At 33.1% G+C, this 19,272-nt stretch overlaps 1 protein-coding gene and 1 long non-coding RNA gene across 4 annotated transcripts; one reads left to right on the forward strand and one right to left on the reverse strand.

The window, feature by feature from the left end:
* Positions 1-161: 161 nt before the first annotated feature.
* On the forward strand, positions 162-19,105 carry Cpr (Cytochrome P450 reductase). 3 transcript variants are annotated; one of them, XM_012375434.2, is made up of 11 exons: positions 162-377; positions 13,580-13,779; positions 14,172-14,364; positions 14,716-14,865; positions 15,647-15,771; positions 15,860-16,048; positions 16,141-16,379; positions 16,480-16,811; positions 16,891-17,152; positions 17,227-17,455; positions 17,545-19,105. In XM_012375434.2, the coding sequence occupies exons 2-11, from the start codon at positions 13,613-13,615 to the stop codon at positions 17,687-17,689; spliced, it is 2,031 nt and encodes a 676-aa protein (XP_012230857.1). In that variant the 5' UTR covers positions 162-377; positions 13,580-13,612; the 3' UTR covers positions 17,690-19,105. The 3 variants fall into 3 exon arrangements, with proteins under 3 accessions (XP_012230857.1, XP_012230856.1, XP_067213237.1); XM_012375433.2 differs by lacking the exon at positions 162-377 and adding an exon at positions 9,426-9,636; XM_067357136.1 differs by lacking the exons at positions 162-377; positions 13,580-13,779; positions 14,172-14,364; positions 14,716-14,865 and adding an exon at positions 15,244-15,533.
* LOC137000495 (uncharacterized) lies at positions 2,824-5,008 on the reverse strand. Its single transcript, XR_010890729.1, has 3 exons — positions 4,768-5,008; positions 4,481-4,654; positions 2,824-3,423 (listed from the first exon to the last, which is right to left on the reverse strand). It is a non-coding gene; the product is annotated as an uncharacterized lncRNA (long non-coding RNA).
* Positions 19,106-19,272: the final 167 nt, after the last annotated feature.

Below are 19,272 nucleotides of genomic sequence, written 5' to 3' on the forward strand. Positions count from 1 at the left end.
ATTTCAGCATTACTGTTTTATCCATTTGAATTTCGCGCGTCAACTATGCGCTTCCAATTATCGCCGTTCTCAAACGATTGTCGCCTCGGTAGCCTTGTATGATCATCGCTAGATTTTCATTGTGAGAAAAAAAACTTTGCAACACCGTTGATCGCCGATTGCGGCCGAGCGTGACCGAGCGTCACGTCTCTCGCGCAACGTACTTATACCCTTCGTTGCTCTCGGTCGTGGAAATTCGATCTTTATCGAATTCATGCACGTTCAGCGGAAAGGAAGAAGCCTCCGTCACGTGAATTTGTCGTCATAGGAAGACAGCGAATACGTGGATCATTGTTTGATTGAGCGTCTACTCGTGCCGTCGGTTATCTGCTTGACAGGTAAATTTCGAACTGCATTCCACAAGTGCTATAGGAAGTTGGTGGAGGGGGGGGAGGGTAGCGAGAAGCGGAATAGCAAGTCACGTGACCGCACAATCGCGTCGAATTTTGCGAGGATGCGCGAATTTTATATTTTATCTTCACAAAAGTGCATAACTCGAGAACGTTTTACGACGATAGGCAGCGTGTATCATGCATTTCATATTCATTATGCGTAATATTCAAATCGAATAGCATTATGATTGCTTTGAAATGCAAGAAATAAGTAAATGCATCAGCCATGAAAGTATCACAAAGTATAATGCAATCCGTCAGAGCACGGAGTGACATAATCACGACTTAATGTCGTACTGATATCTTATCACTATTTTTTTATCAGTGTAATTATCAGTGTGTGTGTATGATCAGTGCGTGTAACGATTAGATTTCTCTTACTTGAAATAATGTTTGAATCAATGAACTCATTTTTTGCATATTATATTAACGAAACCTTGTGTATGATAATTTTTAATTAATTGCACGATTCGTTTATTTTATATTTCCAAAGATTAAAAAATATCAATAAAGCGCGTATTATGAGATATTCTGCGTTGCATTATGTACTGAATGCCACGTGCTACTTGAAGATAAATAAATTTTTTAATGATTACTTGCAGAAGTGCAATACAAAGATTAAGTGTGCAACAGGAAATTAATCTTTTTTTAAGTCACTTGATAATAATTTCCGCGAACTGTATACGCGTGAAATAAACAATATGATTTTGATGAATTTCAATATAAATGTCGCAATAAAGTTTAATTCAAAGTATTGCGATAACTCCTTCAATAATTTTACAATTTAAAAGTAAATCTTACAATTAATCTTATAATAATGTAAAATAATTAATTTAAAACATTAATCTTATTAATTAAATATTAATTTTTATAATATTTAATTAATTAATAATTTGTATTTATATTCACACGTCTCACCTTTTTATATCAAAATAATGTCACGATAGCCGAATAAGGTAATAGTAATTGAAAAAATTATTAATCTTGAAAGAATATATTTATCAGAAAATGGGAATGTGTGTGAACATGTGTCAAAACACCTTGTAGATATTATTACATCTATGCGCGTCGGGAGAAACGCGATAATTGACGTTTACTCACAGAAATGCAATGTGAATGGCGCCTTGCATCAATTCCTATAACCCGTTTTAAGTTTATGGGACGCTTTCACTAAACACGAAAATCCAGCTGACTGTTAAATACAATTATCTTATAAAATTTATTTTAGGTAAAAATATGTATAGTATATGTATAGTATTCTATAGCGCGCGTAAATTCTCTATTGCAAATTTTTTAAAAATAGACTTGAATCCAAATCGTTTAAAATAGACTATAAATACAAATTTTTAATAAAGGTAAAGAAATTCTCGAAATTTTGTCGCGACTAAAGTGCACTTAATATACACAATTTATTAAAAAAAATCAACGCATTTCAAAGCAAGTTTTTAATGTTACAGATTAATATTACGTAAAACCAAATGTCATAGATCTAGAATTTTTACCACAGTTTATTATTCTTTCAGACATTCTTATGAAGTCGATAAACAAATTTATGTTTTAGATAACGAACGATTATTTTTATCTTTCCTGGTCAAAATCTGCTAGTTATCAATTATTCCTAAAACTTATAAATATTCTATTGAACTAAATTTTAAATTTTTATTGAAAAAAAAATTTTTTTTTACATAATTTTTTATTAGAGAAAGCAGTGATAAGTGGAACGAAGGTAGATTTCAAGGTTTTCTAAGATTTACGACGCTTTGTCTGAAAATTGTTCCTAAGATTTCTCTTTCCAATACGATCTAACACTTTCAGATAAAAAAACCTTCTGTTGCGATCTTTGATCCAATGTATTATTCAAAGACTTCATAGTCGACGGTTGTCGTCGGCGACTGTCGAATAAGTTATGCTTGCATTTAGAAAAGAGTTTATTTTTATCAGATAATAAAAAACGACCGTGAATGAAAATGATTTAAAATATATGTACGGAAGAAAATTTATATACAAAGAGCATTTGCTTTCTTTATATTTGCAGATTATTTGCTGTAAAATGTATTGACATGTGTGTCAGGTCAACACAAGCCGGTACAATTGTGCAATAATTTTGTTTGATTTTTTAAATATAATTAATATAAATTGTATTTTTTTAAATCTACGATATTATCTACGATATTAATATCTACGATATTACAGCACATACATATGTTGACTCGTGTTGATCTACATTTGCACTCTATTAGACTTACCTTAAAAAATTTCTACCTTCTAAAAACGAATGTTTTGCTTATTTAAAACTTGTTACATTATATACACACGTTTCTAGTTATGTCAATATATTGCTTCATATTCAAATTACAATATATCATACATTGACATTGATTGATGTAAGGATTATAAAAATGATTGCTAGGAAATGCTAGAAATGATTCGTCTTGTTAGAAGTGCTCAATCGGATCTCTTCTTAATTTAAGAGATTGCTATAAAAAGTACACACGGTCATAGGAATGCCTTGATACTAAATTTGTCGTTGACAGATATAACAAATATATTGACATATTTGTCAACGACAAATTCAGTGTCAAGGCACATTTGAATTGGCTTATAAAATTCACACTCGTGTGTTAAGGCATTCCTGTGATCGTGTCTACAATGAGTAATGTATGAATACATAAGTGCAATTAATTTGAATTGAAGGATTTTAATTGAGGAACATTAGTTTTTTTACAATAACTTTTTTGCTAGAATATTTTTCACGAAATGTTTATGAGCATATTGTGGGTCACGAAAACATCTAGGTAATATATCATTTTTTCTTCTCTCCTGAATCTTCTTGACTCTTTCTTTCCGGGCTTATTAGATTTTTAAATAGCTTCACGATATAAGAATTTGTGTCGCAGGCCTTCGATTGTTTGCTTTTCGATTCAATGTCAGACTGCGTCGATGTCGCCTTGATTTCCATATTTTCTTCAGTTTTCCTTTCGTCGTTCAAATCCTATTTTTAAACACAATGTTCTTTTTGTGACCTTGTAATGTCACTCTAGGGTCTAGCAGACCCTAATCATACATTTAACTGTTATCACAGAGTGATAACAATCACTTAAGTATGTGCATAAAATATTGTAGTTTCAATAAAATTAAGTCACTATTCATAAGCGATAATTTTTATTCTGATAATGAATTTCACAAGTGAATTTCACAAGATAGTGAGTATCACAAGACCCCAGTATGCCGTTTAAACCAAATGTGAAGGTTTAACCCATGGCGGGGTTAAAAGATTAGATTGCAATAAATCTCTCGACAAATTTGATCATATGCATTTACCGATTTCTGTGTATTACAAGAAATATTTCTGCTAAATATTTTGTTCGGACAATATAAATATTGTTTTTCTTTTTTAATATACAGTTTCTAAAATAAAAAATATTTTAATGTATTTTTTATTGTTGTAATAAAAAATATCACATAAATATAGTATAAACATAATTATAACTTCTTATAACTTTAATATATACCATAAAGTTTAAAATATTTCGTAAAATATACATTTCATTTATCTTATTTTAATTAAAACGATAAATTAGTAATCCTGTTTTTCTTCACAGATACACCAATTGTCTGCATAACTACATTTTTTTAAAACGCAGTTACATTTTTTATGTAATTTACGTAAATGGATTTTTGTTATTCAGCATGCAAAATTATTACAGTAAAGATTTCAATAAGTAAATTTGTTTTTACGAAAAACTTCTTTTGTTTATTTTTTAGGTGACGCTAAAATTTTGCTTTTAAATTGTAGGAATTTTAAATTTTTTAATGAAATACGCAAATCGGTGAATATATATGCAAATCGTCCACAAATGACGTCAGACTTCATATCTGCGAAGTTTTGCCGATGATTTCAGTATCAGTATTTTAAGCATTCTCAGAGATCATCAATGAGAAGTTAAGTTAAGGAATTTAAGGGTTTTTTGTTCGTTTTGAAGAATTTGTTTTTTTACATATGTTGATTTTTATGTATTTATCGCTCGCTGAATAAAAGGACGGCTTACCTCAAGCTTCATTATTTCACTTTCGGGTTTATTCGCCACGGCAGGTTCGCTCATCATGTTTGTTAAAATACTTATCAGATTTTTAATTTAAAATCTTGCACTTTTAGAGGATAAGCTTACTGTTTAGTCAGCACTTCTTTTCAATTTGTGGTTTAATTTTTTCTTCAGTAGACTCTGAAAGACATGATTATGAATTTTTAATTAATAAACAGTTATTCGATATCCTTTTTTTCCCCAAGTCTCCGTATTAAAGCTTAAAAACACAGATGTTATAAATTATAACTCGCCTTTGGGTTTTTCCGGTTCTTTTTGTGAGAGCATTAGAAAGGCCGACAATGTGTGTAGAGACATCATAATTAGCATACACCTATTATTGAAGCTGTCCCAATCTATTAGCGCCATTATAACGGTGAACAAATTTTTCGATCGCGATCGGCTTATTTGCCACGTGTAAACAATTTTGACCCGAGATTCATGGTAATCCGAGAAAGGCAAAACAGTTTTGCGGGAGACAATCTTGAACTTTCATACGAGTGACAAGAGAAATTAGAGATATCGACACTTTTAATGCGCAACTTAACTCTTTTAACTTTGCCGAAACATATTTTTGGACATACGTTGGATATTTTTGTTGGACAATAGGAGAATTTATCAGAAACGCAGTAGATTTGAAGTGTTAATACATATATATACATATATATGTATACAGGGTGTCCCATTTAACTTGAGACAACTAAATATTTCGAAAAATAAGCATTGTACGAAAAAATGTCCCAAAAAACTTTTAATATTATCAAGGGGGACATCTGTCTGTGTAAAAATTAACCCGCCCCCACCGCCCCTTGGGGGTGGGGCGGGTGGCAACTTTGAAATTTCAAATGGGAACCCCCATTTTTTATTGCAGATTCGGATTTCTTGGAAAAAAATACGTAAGTTTTGTCCGAGACATTTTTTCGAATCGTGGTAGATGGCGCTGTAATCAGTGAAAATTAGTTTTTGCCATTTTCTCTCATTATCGGGGTGCTTTATTTCGGTGAGTCCTCTCGCCTCTCACTATTCAATTACAATAAATGCTCGAAATGATGACCTTTCATTTCGATGCATTTATTAACTCGAGCTTGGAATGCTTGTACACATGTAGAAAGTGTATCTGGCGTTATTTGTTTGCAAGCATATCTAATACGTTCCACCATGTTTTCTCGAGTATTTGGTAATTCTGTATACACTTTTTCTTTAAGGTAACATAAAATTAATTCAACTTTCAAAATTATTTCAAAATTATTTCAAAATTATTTCAAGAAAGTTGAAATAATTTTGAAATAATTTTGAAAGTTGAATTAATTTTATGTTACCTTAAAGAAAAAGTGTATACAGAATTACCAAATACTCGAGAAAACATGGTGGAACGTATTAGATATGCTTGCGCACAAATAACGCCAGATACACTTTCTACATGTGTACAAGCATTCCAAGCTCGAGTTAATAAATGCATCGAAATGGAAGGTCATCATTTCGAGCATTTATTGTAATTGAATAGTGAGAGGCGAGGGGACTCACCGAAATAAAGCACCCCGATGGTGAAAGAAAATGGCAAAAACTAATTTTCACTGATTACAGCGCCATCTATCACTATTCGAAAAAATGTCTCGGACAAAACTTACGTATTTTTTTCCAAGGAATCCGAATCTGCAATAAAAAATGGGAGTTCCCATTTGAAATTTTAAAGTTGCCACCCGCCCCACCCCCAAGGGGCGGTGGAGGCGGGTTAATTTTTACACAGACAAATGTCCCCCTTGATAATATTAAAAGTTTATTTGGGACATTTTTTCGTACAATGCTTATTTTTCGAAATATTTAGTTGTCTCAAGTTAAATGGGACATTCTGTATAATAGGCTATCACGACCATCACACGATGACTACTTACTGCGGATTACGCGAATGACGTATGTACGGACATATATATCACCGGACGCATTTAAAAAACTGACCTTGTAACTAACATTGTAATTCACCCAACGCTTTCCTCCTCTTATTCGTTGAGCATAACCAGACACCAACACATCGAAGCAGAGACTTTTTATTTGTCGTCGACAAATTGGCGGAAATAATTCGATCGTCCCAGCATGACATTTTTATTTGTAATAAGAAGTACTGCGCAAACTTGTGATTTTTAAAATATTTATTTGGATGATAGATTGTTGTAAAGTATTTAATTTGTATTTGTTACTAAATTTATTTGCATAAATTACTTTTGAGAGATATAAAATCTCTTCTCTTTTCTTATTTTATCATTAAAAACGAAAATATGAGTATCGTCTTATAAATGAATACAAAAATATGTAAATACAGTAGTTTTTTACAGTTAGTGAAGTTTATTTTTTATATAATCACCGTAACATATGAAGCACTTCTTTGAATGAGTTACGAGTTTAGAGAGTTCTTTCGATAAGTCTTATTTTGTTCAAAGTTCTACAGTACGCACATCAGATTGTCAGACTCATTTTTCTGGCTCATTTAAAATTTCTTACCGAGAGAAATATTCATAAATGATAAATTTGAGACTACTGAAAAAATAATTGTAATTGAGAAGTTAGTTACGATACTTTTTACCGAATAAATGACAAAAAACGAAGCCGCATAATTATGCAATTGCAATGCATCTGCGCGAGAAGAGTGCATGTCTCTTTTCACCAGACTTGTTCTTATTGGCTTTCACTTCCACGATGTAACAACGATTTCTATCTGCATACATTCGTATAAATTCACGAATGCATCGCAAGTCCAATAAATCTGGCTATATTTTTGGGCAATATTTAAGCTGAATTTATTATCATTAATTCTTCTTTGATGTCACAATGTCACAATTGTTCAAATCATATTATTTAGGCATCAAGTTATAATAAACTGTTTATTAATTCAAATTGATTCGATTTACGTGGATATTTACGTTTTAATATTTAATGATTCGCGTTTATTGATTCTGTTTTTTAAATATTTAAGTAGACTCCTACCGGTTCAAATAACCATTATACATTATAATTAGAAGTTAAAATTTCTTCGAACATTGATTTTAACCCTTAACGGTCACACTTCATTAAAATATCATAATGGTCACACTTCAGTAAATTATCATAACGGTCACATGGGGTCAAAATGACCCCCAACGACTTTGAATGATGTCGCGGTTAAATTATTGATTGTTTTAAGTCAAAAAAATTACTGAACATTCGTCAAATAGTGTAAAATGTGAATCAATTTCATGTTATGTTAAATTTTAATTCTAACATAGCAAAAAAATTACTGAACCAAAAGAGACGTAAAAAATGACTTTTTCACTTACAATATCATAACTTTTTAGATTTTTAATATTTTTTCAAAAAATTTTTAGGATATACTCTTCAGATATAGCACTTTAAGAAAAAAATCAGTGCCATAGTGCGAGTTTCAAAAAAGGTTTTTTATTTTGAGGTATGAAAAGGGTAATTTTAAAGAAGAAACAGCTGTCGAACATGAACTGACGCGTTCCGGTCAGCACCTGGTCTATGATCGCATAGAGGGAACCTAGAACTGTCGATAGATAACGACAAAAGTCCAATATTGAAATAATAACGTAGAGAAAATTCAGCCCAAACTTTGGGGGTCACACAGACCTCACGTGACCGTTAAGGGTTAAATGAAATATATTTTACATTGCATACACGAATAACGTTAGACTTGATGTCTTTTTTCTGCAACTTACACGGAAAGAACACTTTTGCTAAAAGATCTAAAAATTGTGCCAGATACAGATCTAGAAATAAATTTTGTTGCACATTCAAAATCTATCAATAGAACGCTCAATCTTGGTTGATGGATCGCCAAAACTTTTTGCTGCGATATGAAAAAGGTCGATTACTTTGTAATAATGTCGTAATTTACGTAAACCGAATCAATTTGAATTAATAAACAGTTTGTTATAACTTGATGCCTAAATAATACGATTTGGCCAATTGTGATATTGTGACATCAAAGAAGAATTAATGATAATAAATTCAGTTTAAATATTGCCCAAAAATATAGCCAGATTTATTGGACTGCGGTGCATTACTTTGTAAATGTTAGAAAATTTTTTTTATATAGGTAAAGTTAGAGAGAACAAATAAGAATTTATAATTTAATGATGGAATAGATGTTTGAAGAACAAGAGATGTTGGAAGATGAATAATGTTACCGCACGTGTTGCGTTAATGAGAAAAAAATTTATGTCCGTCTAAGTTAGAAGAAAAAAAATGAACGCTCACGAGTAAACAAATGATGGCACGTTGTGATTACATCATGAAAATTGATGCTAAACAATTATATCGTTTGTTTCTTTTTAAACTTGGACTGTTATTTATACTCTAGCCGAAGATCTACTTCTTATTGAATATACATAATCAAACCATGAAAAACACAAAAAACTATAATATATCATGACAATTTGGAATTCTTTAGTATTATACAAAAATAATGTTGCACTGTGTGCTAAATTATATAAAATAATATTAAACAAATTTTTTACCTATTTTTTATTTTTTTAGAAACATTGATTGATTGATTGTTTTTTTGGTGCGTTTACGATTGAACACTTTTGTGGATAAGTTTTAATGACATATTTTTTTATCTTGTATCTACATATTCACACAATATCTGAAAAGTACTTTATGCGAGAACGAGAGGAAATACGTGAAATGTGTGACGATAATGGACAATTAAGTCTTCGTATAAATTTCTCGGATCGTAAATTCTTTTTCCACAATTTTCACAGTTTAAGAGAGAGAAAGCGCAGATTTTTTCTGGACGCATTCCGTAATAATGCGGACATTCAAGCCGTGCGAATAACATGACTTGCTACTTTGTTGCACACGGATGCGGTGACGTCGCGAAGCATGCATATTGATACTTGTAGTCTGCAAAGAAACCCACGACGCAAAAGTCAACTTCGTTCAGTCGCGCGCCGATTGCCAACGCGTGAGTATCGTGCAGGTGATCACTGGAGCGTTCATCGCGGACACATGTGTATATCGGCGGTTTCACCAGTGTTTCACGAATTTCACTTTTGATCGATTCTCGCGACCCTCTTTTAAGACCGCACGTTTTGTTCGTTTCTTCTTCCACGCAGAATATGGATTTACCGGTAAGCGAATGAACACAAAGAAACGTAAACGGTGACATAGCGAGTAACGTAACGATGATAATACAGAAGTATTTATGATTCGTGTCACGTACTCCATCATTGAATAAACGATGAAATTTCCTATCGATTATTTTTCCATCATGCATCAAGTAATGAGGCACAAAAACAATTGAAAAAAATGCGAAAATATTAAATTTGTCTAAAATAAAATAAAAATGTATGCTAAATAATTAATGATATTGTTTTTTCTTATAATAAATTTTTTTTTGCAAATATTTAATGTCATAATTATATAATGTCATGATGGTATTATTATGATTTAATAATAAAATTTGTTTAGTAAAGTTTTGGAAGCTAAATTTTGATTTTGTATGTATAATTGAAACGCAATCTGTGTGTGCATAGCGTATATTTAATTCTGTTTTCCTTCAATTTAATTAAGTTCATGTGTCATAAAAATCAGAAGAGTGATAAACGAGAATAAATGACAGAACAAACGACACAAACGTTTAACTCTTTTTATTAAGTATCAAATATAGTTCACCATAGAAGTTACAAAAGTTATCAGCAAAAATAAATGAAATGAGAACAATAACAGCTAAAGTTGAAATATTAATGCTACATAATGATAAATATGATATATCATTGCTTTGTGCGAATACGCAGTGATGGATTTAGTGATCACAATTGCTTTATCATATAATTATTTATAATATATATCCGTAATATATATATATACTTATATATTATATCTCTTATATTCGTAATTACATCTCTTTAATATTTATAATTTAGACTCATTTAGACGAGTAATTATATGCATACTGCAAACATTTTTAAATTCAATTTTGTAACCGTTAATTTTAAATTTATTTTTTAACAATATCTTTTAAAATATTTTTTAAAAATTCAACTTTCTTAATGTAATGTTTTTATAGAAAAAATGTGGTCGAAAAGATCGATAATTGGTAGTACGAACGAAAGAGGCTGCACAATGGTCATATTTAATACTATATTTTAGAATAATTATGAGAAAGCTGATAGTAGTATCAGCCTTTTTATAAAACGATAAGTTTTCTACAATAAGACTGAAGAGTGACTGATGAAAAAAGGCTAATTTATTCTAGTCTTATTAAAAATTCAAGAATTTTGTCTATCAGAATATGAAATCGACAAGCAAAATTAAATTTATAATTTTCTACTATTTCTATTTATAGGAATGTTGAATATTTATAAAGCCTACGAGAATTCTATTTGATAATAAGCTAATTAAGCGAACAAAATAAAATTCTTTTAAAATATTAAAAAATTATTGAAGAATATTAATTAAAAAGAGTCAAACGATGAAATTAAACTTAAATACACTCGGAAATTTTATTAATTTTATCTATTGAATGATTGCAAAGTGTGTGTTATTGATCATAACAATATCAAACAATACAAATGTCTGCCAGATTACCGAAAAGCAAGCATTTTTAATGACAAATTCGCCAACTGAATGTCATGTTTCTCTGTTGTTATTGCGAGTTTCGATCTCATTAAGAAGCTGGAAAAATTAATATATTATTTATTTCTTGAAATTGGTTTAACTTTCTGATATACTTTGGGAATCGATATATTTCTCACTCATCAGATTATAACGCATACAAATATATAATTGTTATTTTAAACTGTATTGTATATAATATTTAAATCAGATACAAATTTACTTGTGTGTATCAGAGAAATTTAAACTCTCACGTTAGATATTACTAAAATAATATGATAATTGAGGACTCTTTAACTAATAGACGCTTTTAATGTTTATTATGTTATTTATTTTTTATCTTTAATTGTAGCTTCAGCTTGCAGCTTTAATTAGCAGCTTGTTTATTCTTAATGTCGTTAATAAAACTACTACTTTATGGACTCCGTTTAGAAATTTATGTAGTTTAGTTTATTAGAAAATAATTATTAATGTGTTTTTTGCGAAACAAACGCATATTGCACAAGTACATTTTGTTTAAGTAATTAACCTTTAGAAAAAACGCCAATTTATTATAAACTCTTGTATAACAACCATGATATTCAAGTAATTTGGCAGCTGTCACGCTGTGATCGGGCTACACAATTTTTATTGTATTGATTCATTGAGTTTACAATGTCGTGTTGTCTCGCAAAGAAAAATATAAATAACAATTTTACTAATTACGTGATATACAAGACTTTTTCCTTGTAGGCCTTTTGAAGAGTCACAATTATTGTTGTTAGTCATTGCATAAAACCGTCAACCGACTAAACATATAATAAGAATAAGATAAGCGAACGAAATAAACTGGCGCGCTCATTAGCATATGTAGATGCGAACGATTTTTTCTAGTGAAATTACGCGAAAAGTATCTCGAATGAATATGTAGTAGCTTATCGCAGCGAGCAAAAAAACGTTGATCGCGAATCAACTATCATGAATTGGCATTAAAAGCTGCATCCGCAGTAATCTTCTCGATTTTTATTACGCAAACTGTAGCGCAATGACACAAGGGTTATATAAATCCTTCCGTTTTTCGTGCATCCAACAATGTAATGAATGTTTTCTTGCTAGCCGATGTCACGGCAAGACGAAATAATTTCCGGGTAATTACAAAGTGAAAGTTTGCTGAGTAATGTCAAATAATAATCGGTCGTCTTATCATTGTTGGTTTGCCGATCATGACTTACACGGATGCCATATCTGTTGTGTGCCGAGTCACGCGAACGAACATGACATTCAAAAATTGATCTGATTTGAAAATTATCATCTCGTCACGTTAACAAGTGCTCTTATCGTTTTGCGAAATGGCGAGTAGACAATTGGTGACAATTCAGATTATCAGCGTCAATCGATTCTTCGCATAAACTGAATCGCGGTCGTAGAGATGAGATATTGCATCAAATGCTCAATTCGAGGTGCACGCGCCCGTGATAGCTCATCGAGTCATCATTTATTTTACTGTTTTCCGTCTATCGTCAAAAGCAGACGTCGCATTTCTGGAAGAGTAAACTAGGAATTTGGGCAGATAAAGCCGATTCTAACAAGTTAAGTCAGTTTCTCGCAGTGCAAGAGTTTCACTTTTTTTTTATTTTACATATTTATATTAGTTTTTTATAAATTTTATAAGCTTGAAAAGGAGTTTTCCAAATTTGGTTTGTAAATAAATTTTTTTTGCTTCGCGATGAAGAAGTCGAATCAATGTCGAATGTCTTTATGGATATCGACCGTAATCGGCGTATGACGTAAAAGTCCGTGACTTACTATTACCATCACCATTACCATTTTTGGTGACAAGATAGAGGAATATTTTACGATCGTGGCGACGAAAGAAATTTAAAATGCGGAATATCAATTCGAAGTATGGCCGAACCTTTTGAAGTTAATTTAATTTATTTAAAATACGATCGAAGCGCTATCACTGACATTCAACCTTGATAAAAACTTAGATAATAAAAGTCGAGTCATATTGTGTCTTTAACTCTGTTAATTTTAAAGGCATTTATACATCTTTAAAAACGGCGCTTTATTTTTTATCTCTTCTTTTTATTATGTATCATGTGTATGCGTTTTCTTTACTCTGTCACTTATGGTAAAATAATTATTATTATTCAAAATTTATGCCACGTGTAATATTTTCAATAATAAAAACGTTTCGAATTTAAGCTCCAAAACTGCAAATTTATGTTACATTTGCATTTGCAAGTACATTTATATTTATTTGAAAAAATTTTGCACAGACACACATACACACACACACATAGACAAGTCATATATTAAAAAAAATTGAGAGAGATAATTATAAGAATAACAAGATTGACAATATCAAGGCAAGACTATGAGATGGATTTTATTTTATAGTTGCTCAAAAAACTTCAGATAAGGTGCCTGAGATATTCGCTAAAATAATTAATCCGATTATTATATTTACCGCAGACTGCAGACGCATCACAGCCGAAGGCTATAAGAATGGCAGGATCAGGGAGCAACAGTGAGTCAGAGGCAGGGAATGAGCCCTTCCTGAGTATCTTCGACATCTCGTTGCTCGGCGCTCTTTTATTGGGCACGATGTGGTACTTTTGGAGGAAGAGGAAGCGTGAGGAACCCGTGCCAGCGCCGAAATCTTATTCCATCCAGTAATTATTCTTTTCAAAACACCTAGAACGCATAAAAAACATTCTTAAGATCCTACAATCCTTAAAAACTTATCTTTATTCGAATTACTTTGATAAAATTCTTTTTCTCCTTTTAAATAATTTTTCAAAGAATTAATTTAAATTTGTTGAAGTTATTTTTTCTAAAGTTTACAAAAAATTAACTCAAAATGAAATAATGATTTCGATAAATTTACATTGACTATGTTTCTTTCAAAATTGCTTGAAAGGAGAAAAGTCTATCGAAGTTACTGTAGAGAGATAATAAATAAAAAGAGTTTTAAACATTGCAAGATTTCAATAATCTTTGCATTATAAAATGCATGACAATAATAATAAAGAATTGCTGCACATTTATGACTCATCGATTACAGACCGACGTCCTTCGCCATGGTGTCGCCGGCGGACAATTCATTCATCAAGAAGCTGAAGAGCTCCGGACGAAGTCTGGTAGTGTTCTACGGCAGCCAGACGGGTACCGCTGAAGAATTCGCGGGTCGTCTTGCCAAGGAAGGTATCCGCTACAAGATGAAGGGCATGGTGGCCGATCCGGAAGAGTGCGATATGGTACGCAAATTATAGAGCTACTGTAAATCTTAAACTTCGGATAAAAAAAAAAAAATATTCTCCAGTCGCCATTCTCTGAAACTACGTACATTAACGAGATGCAAATTTGCTAAGCGAGCGCTTCTTCAGAAATGTTATTAAGCCAATTGAAGAGTTCACTGCTGTCACGCGCGCGCGCGCGCGTGCAGAAAACTGATAGTTATTATACTCGATCAAACAATCACGCATTAATCTCTACGCCAATGACGCATATGCAATGACGAATGACGAATGACGATTGATGTAATTATATGTAAGAGAGAGAGAGAGAGAGAGAGACACACACACAACCGGTTCTTTTTCCTATTGCAGGAAGAATTGGTGAATCTGAAAAATATTCCGAATAGTATGGCGGTGTTTTGCTTAGCAACATACGGAGAAGGTGATCCCACCGATAATGCGACGGAATTTTTTGACTGGCTGAAAAGCGGCGACGCCAATCTCACCGGATTAAATTATGCGGTACGTATACTTGGAACTCATTTCCGATCCGAATAATTAGCACAAATATAATTATGTTTACTGGTTGTCCTTAATTTTAAGTAAGTTTTGCATTAAACTTTCATATCAATCTTATTTTTAATTTAATCCAGTTCTCCGTGATGCAAAAATCTTATCTGTGATTTTAATAATTTAAATAAGCGACGACATACAGTCTTTAAAAAAAAAAAAAAACGATGATGTAGCTAACAAATTTTATTTAGTATTCCTCCTTTTTTTTCCCTTTTTTTATTTTTTTCGTTTCATTATTTATCCATTTTAATCTTGGCGCCTTGACGTTGGAATAATCGTCAGTTACGCCATTGAGTATTACGTAAGCATACGGTTCGAAGCAGTACACGTGCGACACTCCATGCGTCCACTTTACGTGTAGCGTTCACGTGAGAGAGTCGTGTCTGGAGTCACGGGCAAAAAGTAGACTTACGCAATAACATCGAGAGCCTACTGATCTAGCGATGTCTTAACTAAGTGCTCAATCAATTGCGCTGATTCAGCGCTTACGAACAATGCACGTTACGAGCATCAGAATGTACAAACGAATGTATAAACTCCTCCGTTTCTCGCTGCGATGTCGCTGCGCCAAAGGCGTCGCAACGCGCGGCTGCGCGACGCTACACTCGCCGTTCGAGGTATCGTTCGAGTTCGCGAATCGATAGAAATTCAATCTTGCCGGAATGCTTCAAGTATCGTGCTGAACATTTTGGAAATTTGAATAGCATGCGATTTAAAAATTTTTTTTCAGGTTTTCGCACTTGGTAACAAGACTTACGAACACTACAACGAAATCGGCATATACGTGGATCACAGACTGGAGCAGCTTGGTGCTACCCGCGTCTTCGAATTAGGCCTTGGAGACGATGACTCCAAGTGAGTATTTGAATTATATTTTATTTATTTTCCATTTGTTTGTAATTTTCACAATTTAGTAACAATATGTCGTTACTTTCCATTGCAGTATAGAGGATGATTTTATCACATGGAAAGACAAATTTTGGCCTGCCGTCTGCGAGTATTTTGGTATCGAGGGGGCCGGCGAGGATGTTAGTATTCGACAGTACAAGCTTACGGAACATGTGGATCTACCGTCCGATCGCATTTACACTGGAGAAATCGCACGTCTTCATTCCTTCCAAGCCCAGAGAGCGTAAGTCTTTACTTATCAGTTGAATGAACTGTATGATATCCATTTTTGTTTTCTATCGTAATCTTTAATCTTCTATGTTTGATTTATTCTAGGCCGTACGATGCCAAGAATCCATTCTTAGCCGCGGTAAAGGTGAATCGCGAACTGCACGGCCCGACGTCCGAGAGATCGTGCATGCACATCGAATTCGACATCGATGGTTCCAAGATGCGTTACGAGACGGGCGATCATTTGGCTATTTATCCTGTGAACGATGCAGAGCTCGTGAATAAAATTGGCGAACAATGCGGCGCGACTTTGGATACTATTATCACTCTTACAAATACAGATGGTGAGTTATTCATTGCCTTTTGTACTCTTCGGAATGTTGTTGGAAGGAATTTGGTTTATTTATAAGCTTCGTCAAATTATTTGCCACTTTTGTTTCACAGAGGAATCCTCGAAGAAGCATCCGTTCCCTTGCCCTTGCAGCTACAGAACTGCCTTGACGCATTACTTGGATATTACAAGCAATCCGCGCACGCACATTCTGAAGGAGTTAGCCGAGTACACGGATGATCCTGCAGAGAAAGAGAAACTGAAATTGATGGCGTCAACCACCGTGGAGGGCAAGGCGGCCTACCAGCAGTGGATAGTTCAAGAGAATCGCAACATCGTGCACATTCTGGAAGATATTCGCAGTTTGAAGCCACCGCTAGACCATTTGTGCGAGATCTTGCCGCGATTACAGTGCCGATATTACTCGATATCATCGTCTCCCAAGGTATTTTTCTCACTCTTAAGATTGACGGAAAGTATTTCTGTCAAAGGATCAACGATTAATAAAAATCACCTTGTTTCAGCTTCATCCAACTTCGATTCACATCACGGCAGTGGTGGTGGAGTACCAAACTCCGACCGGCAGAACAAACAAAGGTGTGACGACGAATTGGTTGAAGGAGAAACATCCCTCCGACCCGCCCTGCGTCGTACCGATCTTTGTCAGGAAATCTCAGTTCCGTTTACCGACGCGCCAGAGTGTTCCCATCATCATGATCGGTCCGGGAACTGGTTTAGCGCCGTTCAGAGGTTTCATACAGGAACGAGATTTTGCGAGAAAAGAAGGTAGATTGTCTTTAGATTGTACGACATTTTTAATCGCGTTTAAGCGTGCTGATATCTCAATTTCGATTTCACAGGTAAAGAAGTGGGCGATACGATACTTTACTTTGGATGCAGAAAAAGCGAAGAGGACTTCCTTTATCGCGAAGAGTTAGAAGAATACGTGAAGAGAGGCATCTTGACGTTGCATACCGCATTTAGCCGGGCGCAAAACCATAAAGTTTACGTCACACATTTGCTCGAGCAGAACAAGGATGAATTGTGGCGTGTCATCGGCGAGCAGAACGGACATATCTACGTTTGCGGGTTAGTTCAAAGCTGCCACTTCTTTATTAGAGCGAAAAGAAAGATTTGCATTTAAATTGTTGTATATAAATGATGTATTCTCTTCACAGAGACGCTAGGAACATGGCTCGCGATGTACACAATATACTGTTGAAGGTGGTAATGGAGAAAGGTAAAATGTCTGAACTCGACGCTGCGAATTACATCAAGAAGATGGACTCACAGAAACGGTATTCCAGTGATGTCTGGAGTTGAACAGCATTAGTTATTTTTTAGAAATGCGTAGGCAAGCATTTTTGAAGTGCGAGGACCAGAGCATTAACGCTTGATTAATCGAAGCGGCGGGATGATCATTAATAACGATGTGATTCGCTACATTCATCTGTCATTCGATTTATCTTTACGTGACGATCTTCATCCGTTGATTTTCGTCTCACCATCCCGCCATAAATGAAGTAAATTGTAGTCAATTGTAGTCAAATTATGCACAATAGCCAGAGTCGGCACTACGCATGCAGTCTTCCTTAAAATTCAAAATATATACAGAACATTTAGTTATGTATATTTTTTTATTCGCCATACTTGTTTTTGCAAAAAGTATAGTAAGTTGGTTAAATGGATGTTGTTGAATAATTATTTAATATTCAATTTCTAGAAAAAAATACATATTTTATATTTATCGACAAATGCGTATACTAAAAATGTATATGTAATATATCCCTATCTTCTTTTACCGAGCGGCACGTTTTACAGATTGCTGAATCATCATCTGCATGTGAGCAGAAATCTATCTATTCTCTTTCAGCATAAACGTTAAATGTATCTTGTGTTATCTTGTGTCTGTTTATTCTGTCAGGATCTTTCCTCAACTCTGTGAACTTGCACAGCTAAGAGGAAAAAGCAAAGTTCGTGCCATGTACGAAAACATACAAGTATTTAGCAATCTTTAAAGCGTATTGCTTAATAAACAAAGCATCATGTCGATCTTGATAATATCAAGATGCAGATATCATGCAAATAGTTGGATTAAAATTCTATTCGTTATCGCCCGCGCTCATAATGCGCTACTCTAGTTAACTATCAAGCCTTACAACGTATATATATAATAGATGGTATGTAGTGAATATAATAATTATTTTTTGTAAGATTAATGTGTACTATGTAAAATTTAAATTACATAATTTACATTGTAAATGATGATTATTACACGTCAGTTTGCGCAAGAAGACTTCACTATTGTTGGGTTTTGCGCACTACGCTTAATCAACGTGTCAAGTGTCTTGCTCAATAATAATTACGTTAATTACACTTCGGAGGTACTGTTGGTCCACACCAATTGGTGATATTAGTCAGTACATAAATAACATAAATAACATAAATAACATAATAAAATATTTTATGCGATGTTTGAGGAATCGTGCCATGTAAAGTATTCATATGACATTTGCGATATAAATTCATCCAAGCACTTACTTGGAGCAAATAAATATAGAATATTTCGAGATATATTTAAAAGAATGTGCGAAGGAAAGTCATAAGTAAAGGGACTTTTTTTAAAGAATTTAATTCCTTAAATGTCCGTTTATTATGTGATTTACCTACGTATAATGGATTGCAATTAATGTATTACAAAATGATTGTATAATGAATTAAAAGTAATTACGATTTTTACACCACGCAATGAAATAAAAATCACGTCAATTCACATACAAAAAATGAGATTTAAGAATCGTTATTTCGATTTTATATTCGTTAAGTAGACATTAATCTATCCTATGTATAGAAGAAAGATAAAAGAAAATATTATTTTAATAGGAAAAATTATATTTTCAATAATG

This window comes from Linepithema humile, chromosome 6 (genome assembly GCF_040581485.1).
Source record: "Linepithema humile isolate Giens D197 chromosome 6, Lhum_UNIL_v1.0, whole genome shotgun sequence".
NCBI classification, from domain to species: Eukaryota; Metazoa; Arthropoda; class Insecta; order Hymenoptera; family Formicidae; genus Linepithema; species Linepithema humile.